We start from the raw sequence: 19,452 nt of genomic DNA on the forward strand, positions 1-19,452 counted from the left end.
CCACCTGTTTTAACATGGTCACCACCTGTTTTAACATGGTCACCACCTGTTTTAACATGGTCACAACCTGTTTTAACATGGTCAGCTCCTGTTTTAACATGGTCAGCTCCTGTTTTAACATGGTCACCGCCTGTTTTAACATGGTCAGCTCCTCTTTTAACATGGACCTGATTTAACATGGTCACCACCTGTTTTAACATGGTCACCACCTGTTTTAAGATGGTCACCACCTGTTTTAACATGGTCACTACCTGTTTTAACATGGACCTGTTTTAACATGGTCACAACCTGTTTTAACATGGTCACTGCTTGTTTAACATGGTCAATGCTTGTTTAACATGGTCAGCTCCTGTTTTAACATGGTCACTGCCTGTTTTAACATGGTCAGCACCTGTTTTAACATGGTCACCACCTGTTTTAACATGGTCACCACCTGTTTTAACATGGTCAGCACCTGTTTTAACATGGTCATAACCTGTTTTAACATGGTCACCACCTGTTTTAACATGGTCACCACCCCTTTTAACATGGTCATCAACTGTTTTAACATGGTCACCACCTGTTTTAACATGGACCTGTTTTAACATGGTCACCACCCCTGTTAACATGGTCATCAACTGTTTTAACATGATCACCGCCTGTTTTAACATGGACCTGTTTTAACATGGTCACCACCTGTTTTAACATGGTCACCACCCCTGTTAACATGGTCATCAACTGTTTTAACATGGTCACCACCTGTTTTAACATGGACCTGTTTTAACATGGTCACCACCCCTGTTAACATGGTCATCAACTGTTTTAACATGGTCACCACCTGTTTTAACATGGACCTGTTTTAACATGGTCACCACCTGTTTTAACATGGTCACCACCTGTTTTAACATGGTCACCACCTGTTTTAACACGGTCACCACCTGTTTTAAGATGGTCACCACCTGTTTTAACATGGTCACAACCTGTTTTAACATGGTCAGCTCCTGTTTTAACATTGTCACCACCTGTTTTAACATGGTCAGCTTCTGTTTTAAGATGGTCACCACCTGTTTTAACATGGTCAATGCTTGTTTAACATGTTCAGTTCCTGTTTTAACATGGTCACTGCCTGTTTTAACATGGTCAGAACCTGTTTAACATGGTCATTGAGCATTTAAACATGGTCACCATCTTTTTTAACATGGTCACCACCTGTTTTAACATGGTCACCACCTGTTTTAACATGGTCAGCACCTGTTTTAACATGGTCACCACCTGTTTTAACATGGTCACCACCTGTTTTAACATGGTCAGCACCTGTTTTAACATGGTCACAACCTGTTTTAACATGGTCACTACCTGTTTTAACATGGACCTGTTTTAACATGGTCACAACCTGTTTAACATGGTCACAACCTGTTTTAACATGGTCACTGCTTGTTTAACATGGTCAATGCTTGTTTAACATGTTCAGCTCCTGTTTTAACATGGTCACTGCCTGTTTTAACATGGTCAGAACCTGTTTAACATGGTCATTGAGCGTTTAAACATGGTCACCATCTTTTTTAACATGGTCACCACCTGTTTTAAGATGGTCACCACCAGTTTTAACATGGACCTGTTTTAACATGGTCACCACCTGTTTTAACATGGTCACCACCTGTTTTAACATGGATCTGTTTTAACATGATCACCTCCTGTTTTAACATGGTCAGCACCTGTTTTAAGATGGTCACCACCAGTTTTAACATGGACCTGTTTTAACATGGTCACCACCTGTTTTAACATGGATCTGTTTTAACATGATCACCTCCTGTTTTAACATGGTCAGCACCTGTTTTAACATGGACCTGTTTTAACATGGTCACCACCTGTTTTAACATGGTCACCACCTGTTTTAACATGGATCTGTTTTAACATGATCACCTCCTGTTTTAACATGGTCAGCACCTGTTTTAACATGGACCTGTTTTAACATGGTCACAACCTGTTTTAACATGGTCAGCTCCTGTTTTAACATGGTCACCGCCTGTTTTGACATGGTCAGCTCCTGTTTTAACATGGACCTGTTTTAACATGGTCACCACCTGTTTTAACATGGTCACCACCCCTTTTAAGATGGTCATAGACTGTTTTAACATGGTCAGCACCTGTTTTAACATGGACCTGTTTTAACATGGTCACCACCTGTTTTAACATGGTCACCACCTGTTTTAACATGGTCACAACCTGTTTTAACATGGTCAGCTCCTGTTTTAACATGGTCACCACCTGTTTTAACATGGTCACCACCTGTTTTAACATGGTCACCACCTGTTTTAAGATGGTCACCACCTGTTTTAACATGGTCACTACCTGTTTTAACATGGACCTGTTTTAACATGGTCACAACCTGTTTAACATGGTCACAACCTGTTTTAACATGGTCACTGCTTGTTTAACATGGTCAATGCTTGTTTAACATGTTCAGCTCCTGTTTTAACATGGTCACTGCCTGTTTTAACATGGTCAGAACCTGTTTAACATGGTCATTGAGCGTTTAAACATGGTCACCATCTTTTTTAACATGGTCACCACCTGTTTTAAGATGGTCACCACCAGTTTTAACATGGACCTGTTTTAACATGGTCACCACCTGTTTTAACATGGTCACCACCTGTTTCAACATGGATCTGTTTTAACATGATCACCTCCTGTTTTAACATGGTCAGCACCTGTTTTAAGATGGTCACCACCAGTTTTAACATGGACCTGTTTTAACATGGTCACCACCTGTTTTAACATGGATCTGTTTTAACATGATCACCTCCTGTTTTAACATGGTCAGCACCTGTTTTAACATGGACCTGTTTTAACATGGTCACCACCTGTTTTAACATGGTCACCACCTGTTTTAACATGGATCTGTTTTAACATGATCACCTCCTGTTTTAACATGGTCAGCACCTGTTTTAACATGGACCTGTTTTAACATGATCACAACCTGTTTTAACATGGTCAGCTCCTGTTTTAACATGGTCACCGCCTGTTTTGACATGGTCAGCTCCTGTTTTAACATGGACCTGTTTTAACATGGTCACCACCTGTTTTAACATGGTCACCACCCCTTTTAAGATGGTCATAGACTGTTTTAACATGGTCAGCACCTGTTTTAACATGGACCTGTTTTAACATGGTCACCACCTGTTTTAACATGGTCACCACCTGTTTTAACATGGTCACAACCTGTTTTAACATGGTCAGCTCCTGTTTTAACATGGTCACCACCTGTTTTAACATGGTCACCACCTGTTTTAACATGGTCACCACCTGTTTTAAGATGGTCACCACCTGTTTTAACATGGTCACTACCTGTTTTAACATGGACCTGTTTTAACATGGTCACAACCTGTTTTAACATGGTCACTGCTTGTTTAACATGGTCAATGCTTGTTTAACATGGTCAGCTCCTGTTTTAACATGGTCACTGCCTGTTTTAACATGGTCAGCACCTGTTTTAACATGGTCACCACCTGTTTTAACATGGTCACCACCTGTTTTAACATGGTCACCACCTGTTTTAACATGGTCAGCACCTGTTTTAACATGGTCATAACCTGTTTTAACATGGTCAGCACCTGTTTTAACATGGTCACCACCCCTTTTAACATGGTCATCAACTGTTTTAACATGGTCACCGCCTGTTTTAACATGGACCTGTTTTAACATGGTCACCACCTGTTTTAACATGGTCACCACCCCTGTTAACATGGTCATCAACTGTTTTAACATGGTCACCACCTGTTTTAACATGGACCTGTTTTAACATGGTCACCACCCCTGTTAACATGGTCATCAACTGTTTTAACATGGTCACCACCTGTTTTAACATGGACCTGTTTTAACATGGTCACCACCTGTTTTAACATGGTCACCACCTGTTTTAACATGGTCACCACCTGTTTTAACACGGTCACCACCTGTTTTAAGATGGTCACCACCTGTTTTAACATGGTCACAACCTGTTTTAACATGGTCAGCTCCTGTTTTAAGATGGTCACCACCTGTTTTAACAGGGTCGCTGCTTGTTTAACATGGTCAATGCTTGTTTAACATGTTCAGTTCCTGTTTTAACATGGTCTCTGCCTGTTTTAACATGGTCAGAACCTGTTTAACATGGTCATTGAGCGTTTAAACATGGTCACCATCTTTTTTAACATGGTCACCACCTGTTTTAACATGGTCACCACCTGTTTTAACATGGTCAGCACCTGTTTTAACATGGTCACCACCTGTTTTAACATGGTCACCACCTGTTTTAACATGGTCACCACCTGTTTTAACATGGTCAGCACCTGTTTTAACATGGTCACCACCTGTTTTAACATGGTCAGTACCTGTTTTAACATGGTCACCACTTGTTGTAACATGGACCTGTTTTAACATGATCACCACCTGTTTTAACATGGTCACCACCCCTTTTAACATGGTCATCAACTGTTTTAACATGGTCACCACCTGTTTTAACATGGACCTGTTTTAACATGATCACCTCCTGTTTTAACATGGTCAGCACCTGTTTTAACATGGACCTGTTTTAACATGGTCACCACCTGTTTTAACATGGTCACCACCTGTTTTAACATGGTCACCACCTGTTTAAAGATGGTCACCACCTGTTTTAAGATGGTCACCACCTGTTTTAACATGGTCACAACCTGTTTTAACATGGTCAGCTCCTGTTTTAACATGGTCACCGCCTGTTTTAACATGGTCAGCTCCTGTTTTAACATGGACCTGTTTTAACATGGTCACCACCTGTTTTAACATAGTCAGCACCTGTTTAACATGGTCAGCATCTGGTTTTACATGGTCTGTTATTCTCTATAGATCCTGTTGGAGATGTACAACCAGGGTTATGTTCTGCTCTGTTTTTCTCTATAGATCCCATTGGAGATGGACAAGCAGGGTTTGCTGATGCCAAAACGACCAATCAAACTGAGGCTGGAGTCCCGTAGCAACACCCTTAGCAATACCACCGCCACGTCTCTGACAAGTCCAACAACATGACCGAATGCAGTAGCACTCTACCCTGTAGTACCCCTCCCTCTCTCTCTCTCTCTCCCCACACACAAAAGGGCTTTACTACAGACATAAATACTTCTCCGCATGCCCCCTCACCCCGCTAATGATCCTGAGCTGGTGTGGTTACATGTGGTCTGTCGTTGTGAGGCCGGTTGGACGTGCTGCCAAATTTTCTATCTATCTATCTATCTATCTGTCTATCTATCTATCTATCTGTCTGTCTGTCGATCGGCCACTGAATATTCAGTCCTTATCCTGACCCTGCTATAGGCTACTGAATATTCAGGCTGGGATTCAATAGGCTACTTAATATAATATGATAATAAGAACTGCATTCATGATAAATGTTGCATATGTCAGTTCAATCAGAAATGACCTTTAAAATGGCACATAGCTGACAAAGCGCTGGGATTGAATCCTGGTCTCAGTCTCATGCTTGGTTTGAGTAGGACTCAGAAACCCATTTCCACCAGATAAAAGAGAGATAGTAATACTATGGATGCATTAGAGGTACATGTCTTGTTAAAGTTAGACACCAGGAGGTATTAAATCCATGGCATGATGTCATGTCTGGATCCTGCACACTACTGGCTGGTGGCTGGAATTCTCCTAGAATGTAGAACTCTAGCTGGTGTTCTCTAGAACTGTACTGTCATTCTGTTCCTCTGGGTGTTCTGCTGTCCAGTCATTCCAAAATATAATCTTTACTGTCTGTTGAGATGATCCCTGCAGCTGCTTGGTTTTAACTTTAATCATCACAAACCAATAAAATCATCACACTAATGAACAAGGTCGACTGTGTATTTATTCATAAGACAAAACTTAAGACACAAACACACACAAATATACATGAGAACAATCAATATAGATTGATTTGTGTTATTTATCAAGACATACTGTATTTATAATTTCATTCAGCTAGGCCTAATTGTAGTGTTACGACTTGGTCATCCACACACGTTTCTTTTCAGATCCCAATACCGCCCCTGTGTGGCCATTGGATGTAAATACACAGCCCAGGTCCCATTACAAACTATTAATCCACTGTCCACATTTTCCAGCTCTTGTAAATAAGAAAAACATTTTGATTCAGAGATAATCTTGCAGCTCATTGGAACACCAGGATCGCATCTTACATCATACTCCTAGTGCCATCTAGTTTATTACATTTTTTAAAGTAATCTATGGCCTTATTTAGGATCCTTAAGACGAACTTCTACTATACTAAATAACACTAATTATTAGAATAACAGTGTGGTTTCAAATGAAACTATTGTGGAAATAGTTTGACTTTAAACGGAAGCAAACGTAACGAAACATGGAGAGACAAACCTGAATTTATCCCAGTAGAAACTCTCATTTTTCTCTGTTGCTTCCTTTTAGTTCTTAAACGTTAAACTGTTTCCGTAATGAATCTGCCCCTGCTCTCTCTGTGAATCATTCACCATCCCTCCCTGCTTCGCTTTTCACCTCTCACACAGTCTCCCTCTAATTTCCTTATTGTGTGTGTGTCGTGAACAACATTTGCCTGAGCATCAATAGTAGAATCGGTGGTTCGGTTTTCAAAATAAAAGTTACCCATTGAATCGGATGCAAATGGAAATAAATTGTGGAATCATGCAACAATCCTGGAGGGCCTTTATGTTGCTAAACATATATAATACCTTCAACAAAAGACAATAATTAGTTCACTTGACACCAAATAAAATCTGTTAAAATTGCTCTGTGGATGTTTAGTATTCAGGAATGCAAAATACCTTCAACATGCAGCCTTATGGATCTGGATTCATGACATATCGTACCAGCCTTATGGGTCTGGGTTCATGACATATCGTACCAGCCTTATGGGTCTGGGTTCATGACATATCGTACCAGCCTTATGGGTCTGGGTTCATGACATATCGTACCAGCCTTATGGGTCTGGGTTCATGACATATCGTACCAGCCTTATGGGTCTGGGTTCATGGCAGGGGGTACCAGCCTTATGGATCTGGGTTCATGACATATCGTACCAGCCTTATGGATCTTGGGTTCATGACATATCGTACCAGCCTTATGGATTTAATGTACAGCCTTACCTATGTACTTGTGAGGGGATTTCCCACATTTAGTCCTGCAATAAGAGCTATGACATAATTATTTGCGTAATCTCTTCACATTTCATGGACCCAAGATCCAGAGGTAACGCTGTACAGTGCAATAGAAGTCTGCCCCAATGCAATTCTAATAAAGCCACAGTGGGACTTCAACTATTTTTTATGTGTCAAATGAACTACTTACTGTCTTTGTTTTAATTCATATAACAACATTCCAACCTTGTTTAGCATTATCTAATCCAAATATGGCATTATATCCACCATTTGAATATTTTTGCATCCGTTTCAATATTGGACCCTTATTTTGAAGGCGAACTGCAAATTCCATTGTGGCTCATCCTTATTCTAGCTAGCATCACACAGGTGCTTTTCCGAAGGGATACAATAACAACTTGTAACCTGCACGGTCTCAAACAGAGTACGGAGAAGAGCAGCGGTCGGTATTCGAGATCTGCCGCGTCACAGAAGAACCACACTAGAACCGGGCAGACCCAACTCAAAATCTGTCAGACCATCGGAGAAGTGAATTCGAACGAGCCTGAGAGAAAACGGAGCCTTTGTTTTCAGAAGCAGCAGGGAGCCGAACCGGAGGAAAGATGATGAGTTTTCTGCCATACTTCTCCGCTGAGACCTGGACCCTCCTGGCCCTCCTCATCACCCTCATTGTAGTGTAAGGACTTACATCAAATCAAATGTTATTTGTCACAGGCATCATAGTTTATCTCGTGGAAATAATCAGTCAATAATATTTCACAAATAAAATAAAAGCCGAGCTGGTTCGTGAAAACAACAACTTTTCCAGTCTTGGCAAACACTTCTTATACAGCTGTCCTCCTTACGTGACACCCATAGTAACTCCTCTCAATGACTCGTCACCTCTGGCATTTAACCACCGTTATCTTATTGTCTTGCATTAAGTTTAGGGTATGGACACTTTAGAGCCACAGCAATAGTTCAACACTACAGACTAGGACCATAGCAACAGTCCATAGAAATAACCAATACATGTCATCCTGCTAACTCCTCTGAAAGGAACACTCATGTTCTGATAAAATCCCAAGAGGTATAACAATAGCAAACAGTATATATTAGACCATACCACTGCTACCAAAATAAACAGCCATGTCCACTCCCCAGACAGGTGCATGTCTAATGGTGTTTGATGACCCAAACCCACATAAAGAGGGCACTTATCTTGCAGACCTTCCTGAAATGTATCATGGCCACACATGTTCTGGAAAGGGCTCAATGTTAACCGATGTAGACTAATAGTGAAATGCTTACTTACGGGTCATTTTCCAACAATGTATCATAACTCAAGAAGAGACCTAGATGGGGTCACGGGAGGAAGATGGTAGGAGTCTTAGATGTTTAATCATCCAAAAGGAGGAAAGTGAATGGTCGTGGACAGGCAAAAGGTCAAAACCAGATCAGAGTCCCGGAGGTACAGAGTGGCAGACAGGTTCGAGGTCAAGGCAGGCAGAATGGTCAGGCAGGCGGGTACAGAGTCCAGGAGGTACAGAGTGGCAGACAGGCTCGAGGTCAAGGCAGGCAGAATGGTCAGGCAGGCGGGTACAGAGTCCAGGAGGTACAGAGTGGCAGACAGGCTCGAGGTCAAGGCAGGCAGAATGGTCAGGCAGGCGGGTACAGAATCCAGGAGGTACAGAGTGGCAGACAGGCTCGAGGTCAAGGCAGGCAGAATGGTCAGGCAGGCGGGTACAGAGTCCAGGAGGTACAGAGTGGCAGACAGGCTCGAGGTTAAAGGCAGGCAGAATGGTCAGGCAGGCGGGTACAGAGTCCAGAAACAGGCATGGGTCAAAATCAGGAGGACTAGAAAAAGGAGAAAGAGCAAAAGCAGGAGAATAGGAAAAAACGCTTGTTGACTTGGACATAGAAGACGAACTGGCACAGAGAGACAGGAAACACAGGGATAAATACACTGGGGAAAACAAGCAACACCTGGAGGGAGGTGGGGGAAATTACAAGGACAGGTGAAACAGATCAGGGTGTGACACAATGATAACATGGTTATTTGCAGAATAACATGGATATATACAGAACAACATGGCTATATACAGAATAACATGGCTATATACAGAACAACATGGCTATATACAGAATAACATGGCTATATACAGAATAACATGGCTATATACAGAATAACATGGCTAGATACAGAATAGCATGGCAATATACAGAATAACATGGTTCTATACAGAATAACATGGCTATATACAGAATAACATGGTTAAATACAGAATAACATGGTTATATACAGAATAACATGGCTAGATACAGAATAACATGGTTATATACAGAATAACATGGCTATATACAGAATAACATGGTTATATACAGAATAGCATGGTTATATACAGAATAACATGGTTATATACAGAATAACATGGTTATATACAGAATAACATGGCTATATACAGAATAACATGGCTATATACAAAATAACATGGTTAAATACAGAATAACATGGTTATATACAGAATAACATGGTTATATACAGAATAACATGGTTATATACAGGGATACTATACTTAATATAACTTCTCTATAACATATTACTATTTACTGTGTGTGTGTGTGTGTGTGTGTGTGTGTGTGTGTGTGTGTGTGTGTGTGTGTGTGTGTGTGTGTGTGTGTGTATATGTATATATATACAGGTACGGGTACTGGCCCTATGGTGTATTCACTAAGATGGGTATCCCTGGTCCCAAACCCCTACCTTACTTTGGCACAATGATGGAGTATAGAAAGGTTAGTACACATTCAGAATAAACATCTCTCTCATATTTTAAACAACAGTGTTATTGTTCTCCTATGTAAAACACTGTATTGAGAAGGAAAAAGAGAACTAGCTTTGTTTGTTGTTTTAACAATAGATAAATACAAGGTCATTTGAGACATGATCAGTCTAGAAGTTGTGTTATTGACCCTGGGGACCATATAAAATAACAAACCCTCCTCAACCCTCACCTATTTTAGGTGTGTTCTCTGTTCAGGTGTAGAACACACCTACGCGACCTCCTAGGGCATGTTTTTTTCCTCGCTCGCTCTCATTCCATCTCTCTCTCTCTCTCTCTCTCTCTCTCTCTCTCTCTCTCTCTCTCTCTCTCTCTCTCTCTCTCCCTCTCTCTCCCTCTCTCTCTCTCTCTCTCTCTCTCCCTCTCTCTCTCTCTCCCTCTCTCTCTTTCTCTCTCTCTCTCTCTCTCTCTCTCTCTCTCTCTCTCTCTGTCTCTCTGCAGGGCTTCACTAACTTTGACACAGAGTGCTTTCAGAAGTACGGGAGAATCTGGGGGTGAGTTCAGTTGGCTGTACCGTACTAGGATGACTCACAACTGTACTATGCTTTTTCAATTCATCACCTGCTGGAGCTGTCATGTGATAATGAGGAATGATAGTAATAATATCAACAACAACCCGACTAATGTTTTGTTACATTACAGCATTATTCTGAAATGGATTCAATTGTTTTTTCCCCTCATCAATCTACTCACACAATACCCCATTATGACATCACCATACCCCATAATGACATCACAATACCCCATAATGACAAAAACAAAACCTGTTTGTTTTTTAAAGTTTTGCAAATGTATAAAAACAAAACAAATTAAATATCACATTTACGTAAGTATTCAGTCCCTTTACTCAGTACTTTGCTGAAGCACTTTCGGCAGCGATTACAGCCTCACGTCTTCTTGGGTATGATGCTACTAGCTTGGCACACCTATATTTGGGGAGTTTCTCTAATTCTTCTCTGCAGATCTGGTCTCTGGCTGGGCCACTCAATGACATTCAGAGAACTGTCCTAAAGCCACTCCTGTGTTGTCTTGTCTGTGTGCTTAGGGTTGTTGTCCTGTTGTAAGGTGAACCTTCACTCCAGTCTGAGATCCTGAGCGCTCTTAAGCAGGTTTTCATCAAGAATCTCAGTACTTTTCTCCGTTCATCTTTCCCTCGATCCTGACTAGTCTCCCAGTCCCTGCCGCTGAAAAACCTCCCCACAGCATGATGCTGCCACCACCATGCTTCACTGTAGGGATGATGCCAGGTTTCCTCCAGACGTGACACTTTTCATTCAGGCCAAGGAGTTTAATCTTGGTTTCATCATCAGACCAGAGAATCTTGTTTCTCATGGTCTGAGTGTCACGACTTCCTCCGAAGTTGGTCCCTCTCCTTGTTGACGTCACTGGCCTTCTGGCCGTCGCCGATCTACTTTTCATTTTCCATTTGTTTTGTCTTTGTCTTTTTCACACCTGGTTTCAATTCCCCAATTACTTGTTCATTATTTAACCCTCTGTTCCCCCATGTTTGTTTGTGAGTAATTGTTTGTATGTTATGCGGTCCGTTATGTGCTTTATTGTATTGTATTTTGAGTATCTTGAGTAAATTCCGTTTATTTACTCATATCTGCAGTCCTGCTCCTGACTCCTCTACACAGGCTACACAAAGACCTCATTACACTGAGAGTCTTTAGGTACCTTTTGACAAACTCCAAGCAGGCTGTCATGTGCCTTTTACTGAGGAGTGGCTTCTATCTGGCCACTCTACCATAAAGGCCTGATTGGTGGAGTGCTGCTGAGATGCTTGTCCTCCTGGAAGGTTCTCCCATCTCCACAGAGGAACTCTGGAGCTCTGTCAGAGTGACCATCAGGTTATCTCCTTGACCCAGGCCCTTTTCCCCCGATTGTTCAGTTTGGACAGGCGGCCAGCTCTAGGAAGAGTCTTGGTAGTTATTTGATTAAAGAATGATGGAGGCCACTGTGTTTTGGGGGACCTTCAATGCTGCAGAAATGTTTCCCAGATCTGTGGCTCAACACAATCCTGTCTCGGAGCTCTACGGACAATTCTTTCGACCTCATGGCTTGGTTTTTGCTCTGACATGCACTGTCAACTGTGGACCTTTATATAGACAGGTGTGTGCCTTTCCAAATCATGTGCAATGAATGGAATTTACCACAGATGGGTATTTCTGTTTTCGGTTTCTCGTTATGGGGTATTGTGATGTTGTTATAGGGTATTGTGATGTTGTTATAGGGTATTGTGATGTTGTTATGGGGTATTGTGATGTCATTATGGTGTATTGTGATGTCATTATGGTGTATTTCTTTCACCTTTATTTAACCAGGTAGGCTAGTTGAGAACAAGTTCTCATTTGCAACCTGGCCAAGATAAAGCGTAGCAATTCGACACATACAACAACACAGAGTTAGACATGGAATAAACAAAACATACAGTCAATAATACAGTAGAACTAAAGAAAACAAAAAGTCTATATACAGTGAGTGCAAATGAGGTAAGTTAAGGAAATAAATAGGCCATGGTGGCGAAGTAATTACAATATAGCAATTAAACACTGGAATGGTAGATTGGCAGAACATGAATGTGCAGGTAGAGATACTGGGGTGCAAAGGAGCTAGATAAATAACTAAATAAATAAATACATACAGTTTGGGGATGAGGTAGGTAGATAGATGGGCTGTTTACAGATGGGCTATGTACAGGTGCAGTGATCTGTGAGCTGCTCTGACAGCTGGTGCTTAAAGCTAGTGAGGGAGATATGAGTCTCCAGCTTCAGAGATTTTTGCAGTTCGTTCCAGTCATGGGCAGCAGAGAACTGGGAGGAAAGTAGACCAAAGGAGGAATTGGCTTTGGGGGTGACCAGTGAGATATACCTGCTGGAGCGTGTGCTACAAGTGGGTGCTGCTATGGTGGCCAGGTAGCTGAGATAAGGTGGGGCTTTACCTAGCAGAGACTTGTAGATAACATGTAGCCAGTGGGTTTGGCGACGAGTATGAAGCGAGGGCCAACCAACGAGAGCGTACAGGTCGCAATGGAAGGTTGTGTATGGGGCTTTGGTGACAAAACGGATGGCACTGTGATAGACTGCATCCAGTTTGTTGAGTAGAGTGTTGGAGGCTATTTTATAGATGACATCACCAAAGTCGAGGTTCGGTAGGATGGTCAGTTTTATGAGGGTATGTTTGGCAGCATGAGTGAAGGATGCTTTGTTGCGATATAGGAAGCCGATTCTAGATTTAATTTTGGATTGGAGATGCTTAATGTGAGTCTGGAAAGAGAGTTTACAGTCTAACCAGACACCCAGGTATTTGTAGTTGTCCACGTATTCTAAGTCAGAGCCGTCCAGAGTAGTGATGCTGGACGGGCGAGCAGGTGCGGGAAGTGATCGATTGAATAGCATGCATTTAGTTTTACTTGTGTTTAAGAGCAGTTGGAGGCCACGGAAGGAGAGTTGTATGGCATTGAAGCTCGTCTGGAGGTTAGTCAACACAGTGTCCAAAGAGGGGCCAGAAGTATACAGAATGGTGTCGTCTGCGTAGAGGTGGATCGGCGACTCACCAGCAGCAAGAGTAACATCATTGATGTATACAGAGAAGAGAGTCGGCCCGAGAATTGAACCCTGTGGCACACCCATAGAGACTGTCAGAGGTACGGACAACAGGCCCTCCGATTTGACACACTGAACTCTATCAGAGAAGTAGTTGGTAAACCAGGCGAGGCAATCATTTGAGAAACCAAGTCTGTCGAGTCTGCCTAGAAGAATGTTGTGATTGACAAAGTCGAAAGTCTTCGATGAATACGGCTGCACAGTAATGTCTCTTGTCGATGGCGGTTATGATGCCGTTTAGGACCTTGAGCGTGGCTGAGGTGCACCCATGACCAGCTCTGAAACCAGATTGCATAGCGTATTGTGTGTAGATTTATGAGGGTTTTGTATTTATCCATTGTAGAATAAGGCCGTAACTTAACAGAATGCCATAGATGTACGATGAGAGGTACTGTCACGCCCTGACCTTAGTTCTCTTTGTTTTCTTTATTATTTGGTCAGGGTGGTGTGTTGAGTTTTTTTATTGTATAGGGGTTTATCTAGTCTAGGTGTTTATATGTCTATGGTTGCCGAGATTGGTTCTCAATCAGCTGTTTATCGTTGTCTCTGATTGGGGACCATATTTAGGTAGCCATATTCCTTGGAGAGTTTTGTGGGTTGTTATTCTATGTTTTGCTTACGACGCTGCCTCTTTATGACGACCAGTCTCCTCGTTACGGTGAAATGCCTCTGCGATCTATGATGGGAGGCAGTCTGTTCTGTGTACCATGTAGGTGTATATATATAGTGGTTAAAGCCAGGTGTGTGTTTCTCCTCTGTGAAGGATCTATGATGGGAGGCAGTCTGTACCATGTAGGTGTGTATATATAGTGGTTAAAGCCAGGTGTGTTTCTCCTCTGTGAAGGATCTATGATGGGAGGCAGCCTGTTCTGTGTGTCATGGACAAAAGCATAATCAAGACCGTCCTGATTAAAGAGTGTTACAACATCTTCACCAACCGCAGGGTGAGACACACACACACACGCACACGCACACGCACACACGCACACACACACACACACACACACACACACACATAAACTGAATAATAATAACCCTGATTAATACAACTGTCCTCCATGTTTTAGAACTTTGCATTTCTGAATGGGGAGATGTTTGACGCGGTGTCCGTTGCCGAGGACGATACATGGAGACGGATCCGCAGTGTCCTCTCACCTTCCTTTACCTCTGGACGACTGAAAGAGGTAGAACCATCCCTCCATCTCTACCTTTCTGTTTTATCAACTTGTTGTAAACTCATTATAGCTTGTTATAAACTCTTTAAAAACTCATTATAGCTTGTTATAACTCTTCATTAACTCATTATAGCTTGTTATAAACTCTTTATTAACTCATTATAGCTTGTTATAAACTCTTAATAAACTCTATAGCTTGTTATAATTCTTCATTAACTTATTATAGCTTGTTATAAACTCTATATAAACTAATTATAGCTTGTTATAAACTCAGAACTTGTTATAAACTCTTCAACTCATTATAGCTTGTTATAAACTCATAACTTGTTATAAACGCTATATAAACTCATTATAGCTTGTTATAAACTCATCATAGCTTGTTATAAACTCATAACTTGTTATAAACTCTTCAGCTCATTAAAGCTTGTTATAAATTCTATATAAACTCATTGTAGCTTGTAATGAACTTTATCACATCACAAATAAATTTAAACTGAGCCAAATTTCCCTGTCTTGGGTCAGTTAGGATCACCACTTAATTTTAAGAATGTGAAATGTCAGAATAATAGTAGAGAGAATGATTTATTTCAGCTTTATTTCTTTCATCACATTCCCAGTGGGTCAGAAGTTTACATACACTCAATTAGTATTTGGTAGCATTGCCTTTAAATTGTTTAACATGGGTCAAATGTTGTGGGTAGCGTTCCACAAGCTTTCCACAATAAGTTGGGTGAATTTTGGCCCATTCCTCCTGACAGAGCTGGTGTAACTGAGTCCGGTTTGTAGGCCTCCTTGCCCGCACCCTCACAACATGATGCTGCCACCCCCATGCTTCACGGTGGGATGGTGTTCTTCGGCTTGCAAGCCTCCCCCTTTTTCCTCCAAACATAACGATGGCCATTATGGCCAAACAGTTCTATTTTTGTTTCATCAGACCAGAGGACATTTCTCCCAAAAAGTACAATATTTTTCTCCATGTGCAGTTGCAAACCGTAGGCTTTTTTATGTCAGCTTTGCAGCAGTGGCTTCTTCCTTGCTGAGCGGCCTTTCAGATTATGTCGATATAGGACTCGTTTTACTGTGGATATAGATACTTTTGTACCTGTTTCCTCCAGCATCTTCACAAGGTCCTTTGCTGTTGTTCTGGGATTAATTTGCTCTTTTTGCACCAAAGTGCGTTTATCTCTAGGAGACAGAACGAGTCTCCTTCCTGAGCGGTAGGACGGCTGCTATTGTTTGTACAGATGAACGTCGTACCTTCAGACATTTGGAAATTTCTAGGACAATGCCTCAGGACTACCTGGCCTGATTACTCCTTGCTGTCTCCAGTCCACCTGGCCATGCTGCTGCTCCAGTTTCAACTGATCTGCCTGCGGCTACGGAATCCTGACTTGTTCACCGGACGTGCTACCTGTCCCAGACCTGCTGTTTTCAACTCTCCAGAGACAGCAGGAGCGGTAGAGATACTCTGAATGATCGGCTATGAAAAGCCAACTGATATTTACTCCTGAGGTGCTGACCTGTTGCACCCTCGACAACCACTGTGATTATTATTATTTGACCCTGCTGGTCATCTATGAACATTTGAACATCTTGGCCATGTTCTGTTATAATCTCCATCCGGCCCAGCCAGAAGAGGACTGGCCACCCCACATAGCCTGGTTCCTCTCTAGGTTTCTTCCTAGGTTCTGGCCTTTCTAGGGAGTTTTTCCTAGCCACCGTGCTTCTACACCTGCATAGCTTGCTGTTTGGGGTTTTAGGCTGGGTTTCTGTACAGCACTTTGAGATATCAGCTGATGTACGAAGGGCTCTATAAATACATTTGATTTGATTTTGATTTGCTCCCAAGGATGAACCAGACTTGTGGAGGTCTACAATGTTTTTTTCTGAGGTCTTGGCTGATTTATTTAGTTTTTCCCCATGATGTCAAGCAAAGGGGCACTGAGTTTGAAGGTAGGCCTTGAAATTCATCCACAGATACAACTCCATTTGACTCAAATTATGTCAATTAGCCTATCAGAAGCTTCTAAAGCCATAACATAATTTTCTGGAATTTTCAAAGCTGTTTAAAGGTACAGTCAACTTATTGTATGTGAACTTCTAACCCACTGGAATTGTGATACAGTGAATTATAAGTGAAATAATCTGTCTGTAAACAATTGTTGGAACAATTACTTGTGTCATGCACAAAGTAGACTGACAACCAGAGTCAGCTTGCAGGCGCCCGGCTCTGTCACAAGGAGTTGCTAGTGTACGGTAAGCCAAGGTCCTGGACGGCGCTAGCCCAATTATGTGCCATCCCTATGGGGTTCACGGTCACGATCGGTTGTGACACAGCCTGGGATCGAACACCAGGCGGTGCAGTGTTTTCACCGCTGCACCACCCAGGACCCCTTATTCATTCTAATGACATGATTGAATCATAATATAGGACTAGAATTAGATGCGGGTCACTTCTCCTCACGAAGACTTAATGGTTTAATGCTAAAGAGCTTTTTTTAAAGACACGTCATGCTGTTCATACAAATAACTTACCGGCTCCTCCTCCATTCCTTTCTCTCTGTTCTTTATCCTGGGAAAGGGGAGGAGTTACCGGTTTCGCTCTGTTCTTTATCCTGGGAAAAGGGAGGAGTTACCGGTTTCTCTCTGTTCTTTATCCTGGTAAAGGGGAGGAGTTATCGGTTTCGCTCTGTTCTTTATCCTGGGAAAGGGGAGGAGTTACCGGTTTCTCTCTGTTATTTATCCTGGGAAAGGGGAGGAGTTACCGGTTTCTCTCTGTTATTTATCCTGGGAAAGGGGAGGAGTTACCGGTTTCTCTCTGTTATTTATCCTGGGAAAGGGGAGGAGTTGCCTGTTTCTCTCTGTAATTTATCCTGGGAAAGGGGAGGAGTTACCGGTTTCTCTCTGTTATTTATCCTGGGAAAGTTATTGGCGTAAATCTGGGTAACTGGGTTATTGCCATTCCACCCTAATCATTAGGCAGCACTCTGCTAACCACTCTCTCTGTCTCTCTGTCTCTCTCTACCTCTCTCTTTCTACCCCTCTCTCTCTCTCTACCTCTACCTCTCTCTCTACCTCTCTCTAACTCTACCCCCCCCCTCTCTCTCTCTCTCTCTCTCTCTCTCCCCCTCTCTCTCTCTCTCTCCCCCTCTCTCTCTCTCTCTCTATCTCTCTCTCTCTAGATGTTTGGTATCATGAAGCAGCACTCTGCTAACCTGCTGAATGGAATGAAGAAGCAAGCAGATAAAGACCAGACCATCGAAGTGAAGGAGTGAGTCCTGATTCCTAACCTCTGGCTTTTCACCTTACAACTCTGAGTCTTGATTATAATACACACACACACACACACACACACACACACACACACACACACACACACACACACACACACACACACACACACACACACACACACACACACAGCCACCAATTGCCTTGATAACAGCTTTGCACACTCTTGGCCTGAGGTAGAGTACCTCATCATAAGCTGTAGACACTATCTACAAAGATTTCATCTATAGACATCTATAGACATATATATATATATATAGACGTCATTGAACCACCAACAGATCCATAGCACTCACGTTGGTATCCATGAAGTGTTTTGAAAGGCTGGTCGTGGCTCACATCAACACCATCATCTCGGAAACACTACACCCACTCCAATTCACATAACGCCCCAACTGATCCACAGATGATGCAATCTTTATTGCACTCCACACTGCCCTTTCCCACCTGGACAAAAGGAACACCTACGTGAGAATGCTGTTCATTGACTACAGCTCAACGTTCAACACCATAGTGCCCACAAAGCTCATCACTAAGTTAAGAACCCTGGGACTAAACACCTCCCTCTGCAACTGGATCCTGGACAGCCAATAGGGAGGAGGTCAGAGACCTGGCTGTGCGGTGCCAAGACAACAACCTCTCCCTCAATGTTTGCAAGACAAAGTAGCTGATCGTGGACTACAGGAAAAGGAGGACTGAACACGCCCCCATTCACATCGACAGGGCTGTAGTGAAGTGTGTCGAGAGTTTCAAGTTCCTTGGCGTCCACATCACCAACAAACTAACATGGTCCAAACACACCAAGACAGTCGTGAAGTGGGCATGACAACGCCTTTTTTTACCTAAGGAGACTGAAAAGATTTGGCATGGGTCCCCAGATCCTCAAAAGGTTCTACAGCTGCACCATCGAGAGCATCCTGACCGGTTGCATCACCGCCTGGTATGGCAACTGCTCGTTATCTGACAGTAAGGAGCTACAGAGCGCAGTGCATACGGCCTAGTACATCACTGGTGCCAAGCCATCCAGGACCTATATACTAGGCGGTGTCAGTTTAGTTAGTTTATTTAGGAAATGTTTTCTTAACTCTGTTTCTTGAATTGCTTTCTCAGTTAAGGGCTTGTAAGTAAGCATTTCACGGTTCTACACCTGTCGTATTCTGCGCATGTGACAAATACATTTCATTTGATTTAGTTGTGGTCTGTAGTTGTGTGGTCAGTAGTTGTGTGGTCAGTAGTTGTGTGGTCAGTAGTTGTGTAGTTGTGATCAGTAGTTGTTGTCAGTAGTTGTGTGGTCAGTAGTTGTGTGGTCAGTAGTTGTAGTCAGTAGTTGTGTGGTCAGTAGTTGTGTGGTCAGTAGTTGTGTGGTCAGTAGTTGTGTGGTCAGTGGTTGTGTGGTCAGTAGTTGTGTGGTCAGTAGTTGTGTGGTCAG

General features: G+C 42.4%; 2 protein-coding genes across 3 annotated transcripts in view; both read left to right on the plus strand.

Annotated features, from left to right (window-relative positions):
- LOC139405236 (cytochrome P450 3A27-like) overlaps positions 1-19,452 on the plus strand; it is a 100,731-nt gene that overhangs the window by 18,321 nt on the left and 62,958 nt on the right. Inside the window, exon 13 of one of the 2 annotated variants that reach the window (XM_071147672.1) lies at positions 4,900-5,062. In XM_071147672.1, the coding sequence (XP_071003773.1) occupies positions 4,900-5,025 (126 nt within the window). In that variant the 3' untranslated portion in view covers positions 5,026-5,062. Of the gene's footprint in view, positions 1-4,899; positions 5,828-19,452 lie in introns of those variants that run through there. The other variant, XM_071147671.1, reaches the window with a different exon arrangement.
- Positions 7,518-19,452, plus strand: part of LOC139405237 (cytochrome P450 3A27-like) — a 75,663-nt gene continuing 63,728 nt past the window's right edge. Inside the window, exons 1-6 of the mRNA XM_071147673.1 lie at positions 7,518-7,806; positions 9,812-9,905; positions 10,394-10,446; positions 14,402-14,501; positions 14,625-14,741; positions 17,915-18,003. Of these exons, the coding sequence (XP_071003774.1) occupies positions 7,733-7,806; positions 9,812-9,905; positions 10,394-10,446; positions 14,402-14,501; positions 14,625-14,741; positions 17,915-18,003 (527 nt within the window). The 5' untranslated portion in view covers positions 7,518-7,732. The remainder of the gene's footprint in view (positions 7,807-9,811; positions 9,906-10,393; positions 10,447-14,401; positions 14,502-14,624; positions 14,742-17,914; positions 18,004-19,452) is intronic.

This window comes from Oncorhynchus clarkii, unplaced genomic scaffold, assembly GCF_045791955.1.
Source record: "Oncorhynchus clarkii lewisi isolate Uvic-CL-2024 unplaced genomic scaffold, UVic_Ocla_1.0 unplaced_contig_6271_pilon_pilon, whole genome shotgun sequence".
Classification (NCBI taxonomy): domain Eukaryota; kingdom Metazoa; phylum Chordata; class Actinopteri; order Salmoniformes; family Salmonidae; genus Oncorhynchus; species Oncorhynchus clarkii.